Below are 16,791 nucleotides of genomic sequence, written 5' to 3' on the forward strand. Positions count from 1 at the left end.
TTTTCTTTGGAAGTTTGCTATCGGTTCATATTTCAAAGTATAAAATAATTTTGCTCATCAAAATATACAACTGATGATAACTGTTACCCCCCTTTTTTTGCATCTACATTGGCTTAGTGGAAAATGAATATTCACTAAGAAAAATCTGAAAGTCTATTTACATTTCTTTCACATTCTGGAAGGTATTTTCAGTATTCTGGTATGTCCTTCTTTGCAAGATGAAGACAATTATTGAACCCCTAACAGCCATCTATAAAGGGGACATGTTGTTACAACTCAAATTCAACTAGCCTAAGAACCCAGTGTCCAAATTCTATTGAGTTTCACGAGTTTGGAATACAGTGATTTCCTCTGAATCTTTGGAGATCATCAACACCTTTTACTTCTGCTACAGACAGTTTTGGAAATCATATATCATATTTCCTATGTGTTCCAAGTGGAATTGTGTGTCAACAACACACAGACACACCTCCGCCAGGACTAACAACACACAGACACCCCTCCTCCCAGGTCTAACAACAATGGTGACAGAGGGCAGGAGGCTTCACAGTGACAATGCCCAGCTGCTCCCACCTGAACCTGTGTGAACACAGAGCTCAGGCCACCATGATTCTGCCTCTCCCCAGGGAGCTATTCACACAGAGGCTTGGTGCCAGGTGTGTGTGTGCGGGGGGAGGGGTGCACGGTGTTAATGGGGGCGGGCCTGAAAAAGCCTCTCAGGTATACGCTTGCACGATTTACACATTTCTTTGTGACCATAATTACCAGCTGCTTCCAATATCCTAAACCACACATGAACAGCAGCACCAAACCACAGATTCATTAAGGGATTAAGCAAGAATAGAATAACACTTGAAAATTCAGTTGCCATGGGTGAATGTATGTGTGTGTGCGTGTCTGTGTGTGTGAGAGAGAAATGCATATTGAAAATATTGGCCACACACTTCCAGTGCTATTGAATGGTAACATAACTTCAGATAGGGTTGAGCAGCGTCTCTCCTTGCTGCTCCCAATTAATTGGTGACTACTAGTCTGGGGACAGGGAGCGGGTGACAGCAGGGGAAAAATATGAATCAAGTGCTCCTCACTCATCACGAAGGGAAAGCCTTAAAGATACAAGTACCCAACCCAATAGACCAGGTTAAAGAGCAGGAAGGACGTGGGGAAAAAGACGCGAGAGTAGGAGTCCAGCTCCGAGATGTCTATGTGAATCCGCCCTTTCCTCCAAGATCCCGATTTACATTCTTCATAGCAGCAGAAGAAACTCTGGCAGTCTTTGCCATCCAGACACTCGTAGACACAGGTGTCTTCGAATTCCTGCCAGTACACGGAATTATTTAAAGTGATCATCGCAGGTGGTGGTGGCCTCATGTCAAGGAGAGAATAGTTCTGTAGGCAAAAAAAGAATTAACATCATAATCATCGGAAGATGCAAGGAAAACATCCCAAGAAAATTCTGGGATCAGTACATCTGTGTGTGTGTGTGTGTGTGTGTGTGTGTGTGTGTGTGTGTGTGTGTGTGTGTGTGTGTGTGTGTGTGTGTGTGTGTGTGTGTGTGTGTGTGTGTGTGTGTGTGTGTGTGTGTGCAAGTGCATGCACGTGCTGGTCCTAGGGCTTGAACTCTGAGGCACTGTCCCTGAGCTTTAATTTTTTTTTTAATCAAGGATAGCATACTCCACTTACGTTACAGCTCTACTTCTGGCTTTTGTGTGGTTAATTAGAGACAAGAGTCTTATGGACTTTCCTGCACCAGCCGGCTTCCAACTGTGATCCTCAGATGGCAGCCTCCTGAGTAGCCAGGATTACAGGCGTGAACCATCAAAGACTGACTGGGATCTGTACGTGGTACATTTGCTACTAGGTAAAGGAAACGAAAGGCAGTCATCCTATTCTCCAGTTTGACAGTATCTGGCCAGATCACTCTTTCTGCTGTTGTAACTCAGATGCAGGGAAAGCTACATTGCAGTATCGAGGAGGGAGGATGAGCACATTTCCGAATGCATGTTAGCCCCTTCAAGCCTCTCGTCTGGCCACTCTCCGGCTGACTTGTAGCAAACAAGGACATCTTACATAGTTCTTTCTCAATATGAAACAAGTATACATCAAAGTGCTCAGAGAGAGCTGGGTGTAGGTGGCTCATGCCTGTCATCCTAGCTGCTCAGGGAGGCTGAGAGCTGAGCATCAAGGTTTGAAGACAGCTCAGGCAAGAACATCTATCTGTGAGAATTTCATCTTCAGTTAATCAGGAGAAAGCCAGAAGGGGGTGATGTGATTCAGGTAGTAGAGCCCTAGCCTTGAGCACGAGAGCACACTCTCCTGGGTTCAAGCACCAGTACAAGTACAAAATAATAATAATAATAATGATACATATTTAAAAAGGGGGCTGGGAAGGTGGCTCTGTGGTAGAGTGCTTGCCTGGCATGCATGAGGCCCTGGGTTTGATTCCTCAGCCCCACGTAAGCAGAAAAAGCCGGAAGTAGTGCTGTGGCTCAATTGGTAGAATGCTAGCCTTGAGCAGAAGAGCTGAGGGACAGCACTCAGGCCCAGAGTTCAGGCCCCATGACTTACAAAGAAAAATAAATAAAAAAGAAAAAAAGAACCCCTGTAGGTGAGAGGACAGCTCATCAAAAATTGGTGATTTCAATAAGCTGCAAAAAAGTAGCAGAAAGGTTTCATGCCTTCATTGCAGAACCTGAAATCCTATGGTCACTAAAACCTAAAAGACACTTTATACAATATTCAAGACAGCGCTCTGTCTTGATAGTTTCAGGATTTAAGATGACATGAATTCCATTTTACAAGGTAGAAAAAAACGAAGTTAGAATGATCACAGCCTTTACATGGCTACACCTTATATTATTTAAGCTGTTTCTTTACATTTCTCATGAATATTTCAAACCATCTAAGACAGTGGTTTTAATGAATACTTTCTAGGTCATCTTTGGCTAAAGCTGGGTTCTGGATTTTATTCCTCTTTTGTGTATAATGTAACCCTGGCATCTTCTTAAATCATTATTATGCTTCCCAGGCACAAGCAAAGTACAGGAGCTTTCTATCTGGTATTTTAGGAAACTGAGGCACTGAGAAGTGAGGACCACTTGCCCAAACCACCGCAGTGATTGCTCATGGAGCCTGGGTCCTTGCCTCTCATCACTGAAGGGGGAGGGTGCTGTTCATTTCTGCTTTTTTTCTTGTGAATAATGGCAGAGTTAAAATGGTGACAATTCTTACGTAATAGCTGAAAAATCTCATTTTTCTTTGGCTGTACTCTGAGCTCTGGGCTGAAGGTTTCTTTGATTTTTTTTTTTGTCTTCTCACCTGGTCTGACACTCTTGGTTTGTAAATTGTTTTGTTTTATTTTTCTTTGTGCTTTCTTCAAGGTCATTAAACACGTCCCCTGATTTTTTTTTTCAAGTCTCCTAGCTTTGAGGACATTTTTTTTCTTCTCTGCATTAAAGGATTTCTTTATTTTTGTCAGTATCATTTCTACACCAAAGATGTCAATATTTCTTTCCTTCAACTCCCCACCCCCTGGCTGTGTGTGAAATACGTGTCCTTGGAGTCCTCAGGGTTTTCGTTCTGATTTGTACCATGCATGCACCCTCTTCCTTCCCTTCTGTTTCAGTCTGTTTCTATTTGGAAGCCTCTGCTGGCTTCCCAGAGCTGCAAGAACGCCATGCCCACTAACCTTCTGCCAACACGCCCCTGATTCTACACTTCCAGAGTACAAATAATAAGTCTCCTTATGAAACAAGACTAAGATGCATTCAATTACCGTATCCTTGTGATGACGAGGCACAAAGCACACTGGGAATTCCTATACCTAAAGGGAGGAAAGTCCTGACGATTTACATCATGCAAACTTTGTCCTATGATAAAAGTGGTAGTGCATTGTAGAGGTTTATTGAGACATTTCTCAATTTTTCATGAGAGTTCCAGCCTTAACTGTTTGCTAAAGGTTCAGCTGCAGTAATCATTGAAAAACAAAAGATTTGTTTTGAAACTGTCCAACAACAGGACTTAATTCTTCCACTCTCCTCATCTGTAAGAGGTGTTATTATGAGCACACAACGAGCTGAAATTCTTAGACGTGTATTGGAAAGCAAAAAGTTGGAAATGAAAAGCTGACAAATTTGACAACATGAATCTTAAAATAATGTATGTATAACAAGGCACAGGAGCTGGGCAGTGGTGGCTCATGTCTGTAATCCTAGCTCCTCAGGAGGTTGAGATCCAAGGATTACAGTTCAAAACCAACCTGGGTAGAAAAATCTATGAGACTCTTATCTCCCATGAACCGCCAAAAAGCCAAAAGTAGAACTGTGGCTCAAGTAGTGGAGCCCTAGCCTTGAGCAGAAAATCTCAGGAACAGTGCCCAGGCTCTGAGTTCAAGCCCCAGGATCAGGACCAGAACCCCCCTCATCCCCTCCCTGAAAAATCAAGCACAGAAAAATGCCTGTGCTAATGTTGCCAATGAAAACTGGATTTAAACCACATTACAAACACTTGTTAGTGGCCCTCATGTGTTCAACAGGTAACAGTACAAATTTCAAATTTTCTATCAAAATATAAATAAAATAATAGTATATAATAACTGGCAGATGTCTATTTTACAATACTAATAAAATTTAAAAGATAATGAAAAGCATCCCACCAAGAAAAAAAGAGAAAGGTATGCAAATAAAAGGAAGCCATTGGAATTATTTCTTCCTATCACTAACCAAATGCCAACAAGGAAAGTGAGTGGGGCCATTTGTTTGGTTTTTCCAACCAAATGCGAGAGGGTTTGAAGAGGTGATGTGGCCAGCCTTGGGGGCTGGTGGGAGGCCATTTGACAAAGACCATGCAGTCCTTCAGTGTCTAGAAATCTGTAACTCAAGGGAAAGAGTGCCTGCCTGTCTGGCAAAATGTGAGGCCTTGAGTTCAAATCCCAGTACCACCCGCAAAATAAATAACAATATATAGATTACAATTTAATTTTTCTAAAATGCCAGATTATCTGAATGCCTAGAAAAAATGTCAGGTAGACAGGTATACAAGTATATATATATATATGCACATATGCATACATATATATGTCTATTTATATATATATATAATATATATATATATAAACATATATATAGACATATATATAAACATATAAATAGACATATATATGTATGCATATGTGCATGCCATGCACCAATTCCTGGGTAGAAGGACTGTGATTAGTTTTTTTCTTCTAGTTTGAAAATGTTCTAAGATGCTTTTTTTTTTTTCAGAAAAAATAGTTCCAAAACATGTTCAAGGGAGCACGTGCAGTATTACCAGTACTCAGTACATGCGTATGTGAGCAGGAACGTATCTTTCAGGTGCAAATTTGGTTTAGTCAACTGACTCAAGAATACTGGCACCCATCAGGCAATACATACGGAGGGCGTCTGGAGGCTTATGCGCTCGTGAATCCACCTTGAGGAATCTGGATGTAATAGCTACATGAAAAGAAGAAAAAGTAGTGAGAAAACTGCTGTGGATGTCTGCATCCCAGTCACCTTATTGCAGGCCATCTTTAAGGTCCATATACAATAACCCTAGCTGGGGGAGATGCTACACAGTTCTAATGCTAGCTACCCAAGAGCCAGAGGTAGGAGGACCGAGGTTTGAGGCCAGCCCAGGTAAAGTTAACAAGGCACTACCTCAGAAAGAAAAACAAAAGGGAGGCAAGAACATGGTTTGAGTGGTAAAGAGCTCACTAGTAAATGGGCAAACTTGGGTTTAATCACTACTATTGCAAAACAAAACAAACAACAACAACAAGCAATCTGGAGATGTGGAAGGCCAATCTTGTAAATTCCTATTACATTACATACACAGTTAACCACTTTGTGTGCGTGTGTGTGTGTGTGTGTGTGTGTGTGTGTGTGTGTGTGTGTGTGTGTGTGTGTGTGTGTGTGTGTGTGTGTGTGTGTTTCAGAAACGTGTCCAGGTAAAGTTAACAAGGCACTACCTCAGAAAGAAAAACAAAAGGGAGGCAAGAACATGGTTTGAGTGGTAAAGAGCTCACTAGTAAGTGGGCAAACTTGGGTTTAATCACTACTATTGCAAAACAAAACAACAACAACAAGCAATCTGGAGATGTGGAAGGCCAAGCTTGTAAATTCCTATTACATTACATACACAGTTAACCACTTTGTGTGTGTGTGTGTGTGTGTGTGTGTGTGTGTGTGTGTGTGTGTTTCAGAAACGTGTCCAGCCCTTCCTAGAAAAAAGAAAGCATGTGCCTCCTCTGTCCCTCACCGATGTTTTCTTCTTCGTGACTACAGGTTTCCTACAGCTCGAGTAGTAATTCAGGGTGGCGTACTCCATCAGGGCAGCAAAGACGAACAGGAAACACACGGTCACGAAGAGGTCCATGGCAGTGACGTAGGACACTCGAGGGAGGGACTTCCTGGCGATGGTGCTGAGAGTGGTCATGGTTAGCACCGTGGTGATGCCTGCACAGGGAACAGTCACCAGATTATAGAGCACACCATGCAACCAAAGCAGAAGATCCATCTCTCCTCTCTCCATGGGTATGTCACCGAACCTTGCTGACTCCTGCATGCAGCTCTCCTTATTAATGTTTGCATAGTTATAAGTAAAGTTGCATCCTCCTCCTCATCATCATCATCATTTTATTTTTGGTGCTGGTACTGGAGCATGAACTCAGGACTTAGGGGCTGTCCTTCAGCTTTGTCACTCTAGGCAGGTGCTTTACCACTTGAACCACAGCTCTACTTTATGGCTTTTTAGTAATCAAATGGAGATAAAAAGTGTCACAGGTTTTCCTGCCGAAGCTGACTTCAAACTGTGATCCTATCTCTGCCTCCTGACTAGCTGGGATTGCAGGTGGGAACCACCAGGGCCTGGTATCTCCTCCCCTCTTCCCTTTTGACCCCCTTTCCTTTCTCTTTCTTTTTTATTTTGTTCATGGTACCGGGGCTTCAAACCAGGACCTCATTGCTCTTGCTTGGCCTTTTTGCTCAAGGCTGGCACTTTACCACTTCAGCCACAACTCTACTTCTAGCTTTTTGCTGGTTAAACAAGAGATTTTTCTCCCTGGGCTGGCTTCAGAGATCCTCAAATCTGAGCCTCCTAAGGAGCTGGGATAACAGGTGTGAGTCCCTGACATTAGGTTTTTATTTGCATTTCTAATTCATGATCATTTCAGTTTACCAGGGTATAATAGTGTTCTACATTGAGGAACATCTTCACCTAACATGACTATTTGATTCATTTAGTAATCCTCTTATGGTTTGACATTTTTCTTTTAAATATTTTTAAATAAAGATACATTATTTATGTGGTATTTCATAATTCACATTTTTCCTCCTGCCATAGGCCCTCCCTCCCTTCTTTTATTCCTTCTTCCGTCCGTCCCTCCCTCCCTCCCTCACTCCCTCCCTCCCTCCCTTCCTTCCTTCCTTCCTCTTTCTTCTTTCTTTCTTCTGTCCTATTCAACCTGTACACTCCTACCAATTTCCAAGGCCCTGTCTCACTCTTCCTGAGCTGACACACCTCTGACAGTGTGAGCAGGTATGATCTGTGCTAAGACTCCACCTTCTGTGTACCTCAAGATTTTTGTAGTAACACAAATCAGCTTTTTAAATCAGTGTAGTGAGTTGAGGGATGGTGGCTCAGGTCTTTAACCCCAGCTACTCACTCAGGAGACTGAGATATGAGGATAGTGGTTCCAAGCCAGCCTGGGCAAGAAAATCAATGAGACTCTTCTCTCCAATGAACTCACAAAAAAAATGCCAAAACTATGGCTCAAGTAGTAGAATTCCAGCAGTGAGAAAAAAAGCTAAATAGAAGCATGAGGTCTTGGGATGGGAGGGTGGCTCAGTGGTAGAGTGCTCGCCTCGCATGCATGAGGCCCTAGTTCGATTCCTCAGCACCACATAAACAGAAAAAGCTGGAAGTAGTGCTGTGGCTCAAGTAGTAGAGCACTTGCCTTGAGCTGAAGAGCTGAGGTACAACACCCAGGTCCAGAGTTCAAGCCCCACAACTGACAAAAAACAAAAACATGAGGTCTTGAGTTCAACCCTCAGTGCTAACTAGCATGCATACAAAAAATAATCAGTGTAGTGGAAAGAGAATTTCAGGATCTTTGTTTCATACTATAGGGGAACACATTTTATATGAAATGCAGTGAATGATGGAGTAGTTGTAATTATATATATACACACATATACATATACACATACATATATGTATGTATAAAGAGTCAAGTGCTGATGGCACATATCTGTAATCTTAGCTACTCAGGAGGCTGAGATCTGAGTCTTGAAGTCCAGAGCCAGCCCAGGCAGGAAATCTATGAAACTCTTAATCTCCAATTAACCACCAAAAAGCTGGAAGTGGAGTTGTGACTCAAGTGAGCGCCACCAGCCTTAAATGTAAAAGCTAAGATGCAACATCCAGGCTCTGAGTTGAGCCCCATTATCAACACCAGAAAATACTAAATATAAAATTTTAAAAAGTATGAATATAAATAAAAAAATTAAAAAGGGGAAAAAACAAGGAAAAAAAGAACCCCTAGCTCCTAGTTACACCTATTACATTTGAAGATGTTTATGAATGCTCCTATATTAAACTTGCCCAAGATGAAGGAAGGTTTTTTATGAAACTTACCTAATGCTGTTCTGGCAGGTGTAGCATCTTTTTTGATCCAGAATGACACCCAGGATAGAACCACCGTCAGGATACAGGGAATATATGTCTGAATGGTGAAATACCCCATTCTTCTACTCAATTCAAAATAGATAGTCATGACAACATAATCACCTGGAATGAAACATGGTAAAAAAAATTAAGAACTATTGTCAGGCATTAAAAAATTACGCAGAGAACTAATTTATCATTTACTTTGCAAAATGAATAACTAGACAAAGAGAGCAATATCAAATCAGGAAAATGATCAACATGTGGGTGTTCTTAAACTGAAATTTTACAGCAGACATAGCTTTATGTGAGGCATTTTACTGCTCATGGAACAGACAGGAAAATAAATTGATATTAATCAATAGAGGAAGCAAACTTGCACTTATGATCCACAGCAAGCCATGATTTGATAAACTCTTCTTAGTATAGTTTATTTGTATGTTGTATAATTAAAATCAAGGGTAACAGGTAAACTCAACCCTCAGAGGATTTTTTGTTTGTTTGTTTTGTTTTTGGTGCCAATCCTGGGTCTTGAACTCAAGACCTACATACTGTCCTTGAAATGTTTTTGCTCAAGGCTAATAAGGTACCACTTGAGCCACAGCTCCACTTCCTTTTATTTATTTGCTTTTGTGGTTAATTGAAAATAAGAGTCTCATGGACTTTCCTGCCTGAGCTGCTTTTAACTTTTAATCCTCAGACCTCAGTCACCTGAGTAGCTAAGATTACAGACCTCAGCCACTGGCTGAGAGCCAGTCATTTTAAGGAATATTATTCAAGAACAATAGAGTTATCGTATACATAAACTCATGGGAACATTTTATATTTTTATTTTCCTATACTCTAGCGTCTACAATATTGCTGTCCATTTTTTTTGTCTTTTAGGCAATCTCCTGCTGAATTGTTCTCTCCTTAACTTCCCCATTTATGTCCTCTAGTCCTTTAGCTGCTGGATTCAACTTCCCAGAACTGAACTATCATCTGCACCTGGACACCTGCTTTTCTCACGTGCTCAAGGTAGACAATCAGAAGCTATCCTTGACTCCTCCTCTCTTGTCAACGGTTTTAGCCACCACCTCACTCTCAAATTCCTCTCCTGCTAGGCATCACTACCATCTCCATCACAGTTCTAGCAGTCTCTCAACATCCAATGCTCTTCTGCTCCCTGACATTCTATGTCCTGTCTCCAGAAGGATCATTACTCAAATACAAAGATCACCATAGCCTTCTCTTTGCAACCCTTCACTAACATCATGGGATCCTTGTACAGCATTCACATGTTTACTGCACTCTACACCATTGCAAGGATAAGATCTTACCCCTTAAACTGGTTTCTTGGCATAAGCAATGCCCTTTTAAGAGGCAGCTGCCATCTCCTAAATTGGTAAGCAACTTTCACTGTCTGCTTGTTCTTTCAGTTAAACCTCATCATGCAATCCCATTGAAAGGACAACTCGTTGCAGTAGAGGTACATCCTGTTCTAACTTGTTCCTGCTTTTTGTCTGGGTGTTCTGCATTAGAGTAATTGATTGAGTAAAAGAATTCTTGATGCCATTTCAAAGGAGCCAATCACTTAAGATTGTGAACCTAAGTTCTGACCAATCAGAAGAGGAGGCAGTGGCACATGAGGGCTCACCCAGTGTGCGGTCTAATCAGACTCTTGTGGGTGGCACATCCTTCTGCAGGAGTAGGATTTGCCTTGCCAAGCAATTCCTCAGTCTTGGCTTTCATTCCATAGCGACACTCCAGGTCCCCAGATTCATTCCTAACACCACCTTTGCATGAAACACTCTGTGGTCTACATTGGTGCTCAGACTTGTCAAGATCCCTCCCCCAGGCCTCCTAACCCCTCCCTCTCCTTCTGCCTACAATGTTCTGTGTCCATTCTTGTCCCTCCCCCAAGTCTTCCTTCACACCCTCCCAATGACGGTGGTGAATTTTATCTTCAGAATTGCTAGTACTTGTCTTCAAATGGTTTGGGTTATAGACTATATCCCACCTTGTTTACCAGTATCACCTGATGATAAGCAATCCATGAATATTTATTGGATGGAAAAGAATCCCACTTTCATTTAAGATTGGCAGGGAGATTAGTGGAGTCCACCTGAGAGCTATGATTTTTCAATAAACTGAAATTGTGTTTGCTGGATGCTTTTTGTTCTATTATAGCAATAGGCAGGAATGTTGATTTTTTTCAAAGAACAACATTAATTTGGGGACCACTTTTCCAAGAAACATTTAAAATCTCAAGCAAATTAGCATTTGAAGACAAAGGACTCAGGATGACTCAACTGAGCTCATAAAAGAACACAAAATGAAGCCAAAGTGACATCACTTATTCTGGGGGAGGGGGAAGAATGTAATTGAATTATGCTGCTTTTTTTCCCAAATAACCATTAATTTTTTTTTGACACAAAATTTCAGACAAAGCTGGAGGAGGAAAAACAAACAAAAACAAAATAATGCATGACAAATCGCCCTAGGAGTGACGCAGGGAACCCAGATGGAATATGCGAAGAATGAGGTGGCTTCTGCAATTACCAGCGTCATACATCTTATGTCAGAGACAGATGGACAGTTCCAACACAAACGCACATTCTGATTTAGCAAATCCATCTGCTTTCTTCCTACCTGAAGGGAAGGGATGCCAACCCTCCCTGAGATCCGGCTTAACTGAGAGATCTTCCTGGACACTAGGCACCCTGCATGTTACTAAGCACTAGTGCTAGACGGTGGTGTGAGTGACAGAGCAGTAGCAGCTCCGGTCAAAGTCCCTGTATTGGGTGTGTGGATGGAGGACTGTAGGAAGCTATCAGTGATAGGTAAGAGGGTGGAAAAAATACCCTTTATAGTTAATGAAAGGGAATGATGGCTACTTTATTTATTTATTTACTTATTTACTTATTTATTTATTGTGTGCCCATCCTGGGGTTTGAACTCAGGGCAGGGGCATTGTCCCTGAGTTATTTTTTGCTCAAGGCTAGGTCTCTAACACTTGATTTACAGCTCTGTTTCTGGCTTTGTTGGCCAGCGGCGGTGGGGGTGGGGGGAGTTGGGGTGGGGGGATGGAATGGGGGAGTGGGGAGGTGGGGGGGTGTTAATCAGATCAGAGTCTTACAAACTTTTCGACACGAGCTGGGTTTGAACCATAGTTCTCAGATCTCAGCCTCCTAGGTAGCTAGGATTACAGGAGTGAGCCACCAGGTACCTGGCTAAGAATGTTTGCTGTTTTTTTAAAAAAAAAAATGCAAATCAGCCAGTTGCTGGTGGCTCATACCTGTAGTCCTAGCTACTCAAATGGCTGAGATCTGAAGATCTAGGCTGGAAGTCAGCCTGGGCAGAAACATATGTGCAACTCTTGTCTCCAATAAACCAGCAAAATGCTGGAAGTAAAGGTATGGCTCAAATGATAGAGCACCAGCCTTGAGCAGAAGGAACATACAAGAAAATGGGGCCCTGAGTTCAAGTCCTGGAATATACACACATGTGTGCACGCACACACACACACACACACACACACACACACACACACACACACACACACACACACACACACACACACACACACACACACACACACACACACACACACACACACACACACACACACACACACACAAAACTAACCAGATGGTAGGTAATACCCTTTAGGCCACCCTCTAAAATAACATTTCAAACAAATTCAAATTTAAAAAATTAAATTCACTATTGAAAAATTTTAAATTCACTAGTTTTAAAATTCTGTCAATCAAGTGATGTCATTTTTAAAAGTATAGTTCCATTTTAAGTAAAAAAAGATCATCCCAGAAAATTTAGAAAAGTCTTTTTGTAGAATTCTTTATATTATCTCCGTTGCTAATGTTTTGGAAATAAACCTGTCAGGATTTGAAATAAGGATACTGGGTCAAAGTAACAATGTCTAGTCCTTACTGGAGTCTTCATGGGTCATGGGGGCTTTTTATCCAGCTCTGAAAACCCTAGACATGAGATAGGCCATTCTTTGAATTGCAGATAGATCATGCTGTTTAGTCCCAGGAAAGTTTTGCAACAGAGAATGCTTGCCCCTGAGTATTCCCCTAGATGGTTTGCTTTGCTTAACACTTTTGTTAAGGCTTGGTTCCTACCACAAGCATGTGGTTTTTACCTTTAAAAGCTTTGTGCAAGCTACTTTCTGGGCTGCAGGTCTTCGAGACAGGAGTCTACCTGCAGTTGCCATCTTTCTAATAACGACTCCTGATTCTAATAAAGACTCCCAGTTCAACTCATGGTCACGTTCACATATAACATATATCATCCTCTGTGTATATATGTGTGTGTCTGTGTGTGTGTGTGTGAGAGAGAGAGAGAGAGAGACATACAGACAGAGACAGAGACAGAGAAGGTTGGAAGCTAATATATAATTTCAAACATCCTACTGAGTCCAAGGACTAGCCACATCTTCTAGAATTTACCTCAGCATTTTTGCTGTAGCGTACCATTTCAAGGCCATTATTCATTATTATTTCAAAGTCATTATTTCATGGTCACACCTTATTTTATAAGAGGTACTAAAACCATCCTTTAAATCCTCTTAAGCATGAAGGCAATTTTTTCCATTCTGAGGTAATCTTTTCTTTCCTTCTCTCCCTATTTTGATGTCTTTGCAAAATAGCCTAAAGTTACTAGCCCCACCCCTAAAACCAGTCAGTACCCAGTAATTAGCAAGTAATAGTCATCTTGGCCCCCAAAAATGTCTAATCTTCCCCCATGTTTGTCCTCAGGTTTCCCCCTGTCTTTTTGTTTTCTTTGAATCATCTGTTCAGGACTGTTAGGAAAATGGAGGAGAAAGGAAAAGTCCGGAGTTAAGTCTCAAAAGGCCAGAGTTAGTCTCAACAGGCAGTGAGGTGAAGCAACCTTCCCACAGGAGTGGAGGTGGGGTTGGAGTTGGAGTTGGGCTTTTATGGGGTCTGAACAAAGAGACAGAGATTAAAGCAAAGGATACTGGGCTAGAGGATGCAAGGACTTCCAGAGAGGCCCACAGTGGAATGTGACCGCCAGGCTCAGGTCAGATTGCCCCACCTGTATGGAAAGCATGTTTGTGTGGAACTGAGGTCTGATCCACAAAAAAACAAGTACTGTTGGGTAGATGTCTACTTCCTAAATGATATTCAGTGACTAAACTCAGCCCATCTGTTTCACAAGAAGGTGTCTTGATACAGAAGACAGTATGGAGTGGTGGATACTGACAGTGATTCTAATGAAAACTGCCATGTTTACAATACAACCTATGATTCATGTTTACCAGAAAAGTTGTAGTCCAACATTAACTGGGCTCTAACTGGGAAAAGAGAATTGAAATTGAAGGTGACTCGTCATGATCAAAGTTACAAGTAAAGGAGAAAATAAAACAAGTGTCCTTAACAACCAAGTTTTAAAATCTGAAAAAGAATAGAGAATTTAGGAGTGAAAAGAAGTGTATCCAGGCTTCTCTTCAGAAGCCACACTAGCTGGGGAAAAGAAAGGTATAGCCTAGAAAGGAACCAATGTGAGTCCAGTTAGCTGAGGGAAAGTTAAACAATGACATTCCATGCAAGATGGAGGGAGGGAGGAGGAATATAGATGGAAACAGTTAGAGGGGAGGAAGGGAAAGAAGGAAGGGAGAGGGGGCAAAAAGAGGAAGGAAAGAAGCAAGAAAGGGAAGTAGGGATGGAAGAAGAGAGGGAAAGGCAGAAATGAAGGAGAAGAAAACAAGGAAAGAACAGGGACTGGAATGGAAGGAAGAAGGAAGGGAGTAAGGAAAAGAAGGAGGGGAGTAGAAAAAAGAAAAAAGGAAGGAAGAAAGGGAGGGGAAAAGGAATGACCATAAAAATAATAATTAGGGGCTGGGAAGGTAGCTCAGTAGTAGAGCGCTTGCCTTGCATGCCTGCCTGGGTTCGATTCCTCAGCACCACATAAGCAAAAAGAAAAAAGCTGGAAGTGGTGCTGTGGCTCAAGTGGTAGAGCACTAGCCTTGAGCTGAAGAGCTGAGGGAGGGCACCCAGGCCCAGAGTTCAGGCCCCAAGACCGGACCCCCCCCCAAAAAAAATAATAATTAGCTACAGTGAGGAGCAGGAGTATGATATATCTGAGAGGAAGAGGAAGACAGGGTCTGGCATCTGTGAGCAGGTCTGATCAGGCGATGGTGCTGGCTCAGGCCTCACATGTACAGATAGATTTGATGCTTATGAATGTAAAAACTCCACAGAACATCAGACAAGCCCATTCATTGGCCACCACATACTGAGGGTAAAGCCAGATGACTTACCCAGACAAGCATAAACATGGTCTGTGCCACCAGAACGCTCAAACCCTTTTCTGTCCTGTATCTTATGTATAGACTCTGTCCCAGGATTACACCCGTACCTCAGTCTAAAGCTTCTTTCCTATCCACTGTGCCAGATGCAGCTAAAAATCCTAGATATTGTATGCTACTATATGTCACCTGACAATTGGGACATGCCGGATGACTGCAATGGTAGATGACTCTGTTTGTGGGGACATCACTAATGACAGCATTAAGCCATAGAACCATATGGCAGTGCCATTCTGCTTGTGGCCTGTTGTGGGCCAGCATGTTGTCATGTGGTATACGATTGCACAGAGAATGAGTGTGAAAAAACACTGAAATGTGGGGCAATGAAATGACCAGGAAGGTAAATTCAACCTGAGAAACAACATGGTGTTTAACCTCCCTGGGTGGTTTTCTTGCATCACTGAACTCACTGGAGATTCTAAAGGCCAGCAATCTGAAAATACCAACAAGGACAGACAAAACCAACACCAACACACAAACGGACACACAAACAAACATCAGCAGAAAATCAGGAAAAGTACTGCCTTCTCTACAGAGAGGAAGGGAAAATGGGCAGCTGAATGAGATAGACTGCTTCCTTGGTAACTACTCTATGCTGGTCAAATACTATTTGGAAGGAGACAAACCAACACAGGGGTTCCCTACTTGCGGTCTACAGCAGGGATGGAGAGAAAGGCCACACAAATTCAGGGCTCTGAAACTCACTAAAGGAAGATGTTTTTCCCCCTCCGGAAAATAACATGTGACATTTCAGGAGTGAGGGCATTCTTAACACATGGAGACTTCGGTGAAGGGGAGGGGAAGGGTGCAAATGAATGGCAATTGAGAGACCCATGAAAGTGACAACCAAAGGTAAATCAACTGTCTTTCAGAGACTACCAGAAAGAGATAGCTAAGAAGAACTCTTCTAGTCAAAACATCAAAGAAGTACAGTAACGAACAAACAAACAAACCCTAAATGTTATGCCAGACCACAAGCAATGTGTGTACAACCAGGACAATTTTAAAACAATAGAGCGATGTAATTGTACAAATGCCCAGCGCTGCTCCTTCTGAGAAGATATAGAGTAGGAGATGACCCTAAAAATGAATAAGACAAACACTGGATATCATTGAGAGCAAAAAAACTCCTAAGGATCCAGAGTTACTGAAATACGTAACCCCAAACACAGTTTTTTCAACAAAAAGTATGAGATCAACAAATTAAAAGGCCGTAATCAAGAAAGTGTGCCTCATATATTGTAAAAACACATACATATACCCCCCCCCACACCACATATACACACACCACCAACAATAACGACACAGAACCATAAAAACCTGGCCAAATTGAAAACAATAAGAATTATATTATTCTCTAATTACAATAGAATTAAAATAGGAATCAATTGGGGCTGAGAAGGAGGCTCAGTGGTAGAATGCTTGCCTTGCATGCATGAGGCCCGGGGTTCGATTCCTCAGCACCACATAAGCAGAAAAAAAAAAAGCTGGAAGTGGTGCTATGGCTCAAGTGATAGCATGCTAGCCTTGAGCTGAAGAGCTGAGGGACAGCACCCAGGTCCAGAGTTCAGGCCCCATGACTGGACCCCCCAAAAAAAAAATTAAAATAGGAATCAACATAGAACCATTACTCAAAAGTTTCCAAATAGTTGTAAATAATCCATGAGGAAGGCTCAAAGGAAATAAATTATATACTAAATTAACTTAAAAGATATTCAAGTCTGGGCTGGGAAGGTGGCTCAGTGGTAGAGCGCTTGCCTTGCATGCATGAGGCC

At 42.0% G+C, this 16,791-nt stretch overlaps 1 protein-coding gene across 1 annotated transcript in view; it reads right to left on the minus strand.

The window, feature by feature from the left end:
• Window positions 1–932: 932 nt before the first annotated feature.
• Gabrg3 (gamma-aminobutyric acid type A receptor subunit gamma3) overlaps window positions 933–16,791 on the minus strand; it is a 338,270-nt gene continuing 322,411 nt past the window's right edge. The window contains exons 7-10 of the mRNA XM_070043065.1: window positions 8,656–8,808; window positions 6,280–6,476; window positions 5,415–5,474; window positions 933–1,389 (exon numbers count right to left, since the gene is read on the minus strand). Of these exons, the coding sequence (XP_069899166.1) occupies window positions 1,108–1,389; window positions 5,415–5,474; window positions 6,280–6,476; window positions 8,656–8,808 (692 nt within the window). The 3' untranslated portion in view covers window positions 933–1,107. The remainder of the gene's footprint in view (window positions 1,390–5,414; window positions 5,475–6,279; window positions 6,477–8,655; window positions 8,809–16,791) is intronic.

The sequence above is a fragment of the Dipodomys merriami genome, unplaced genomic scaffold (genome assembly GCF_024711535.1).
Source record: "Dipodomys merriami isolate MVZ:Mamm:240054 unplaced genomic scaffold, mDipMer1.0.p SCAF_33, whole genome shotgun sequence".
NCBI classification, from domain to species: Eukaryota; Metazoa; Chordata; class Mammalia; order Rodentia; family Heteromyidae; genus Dipodomys; species Dipodomys merriami.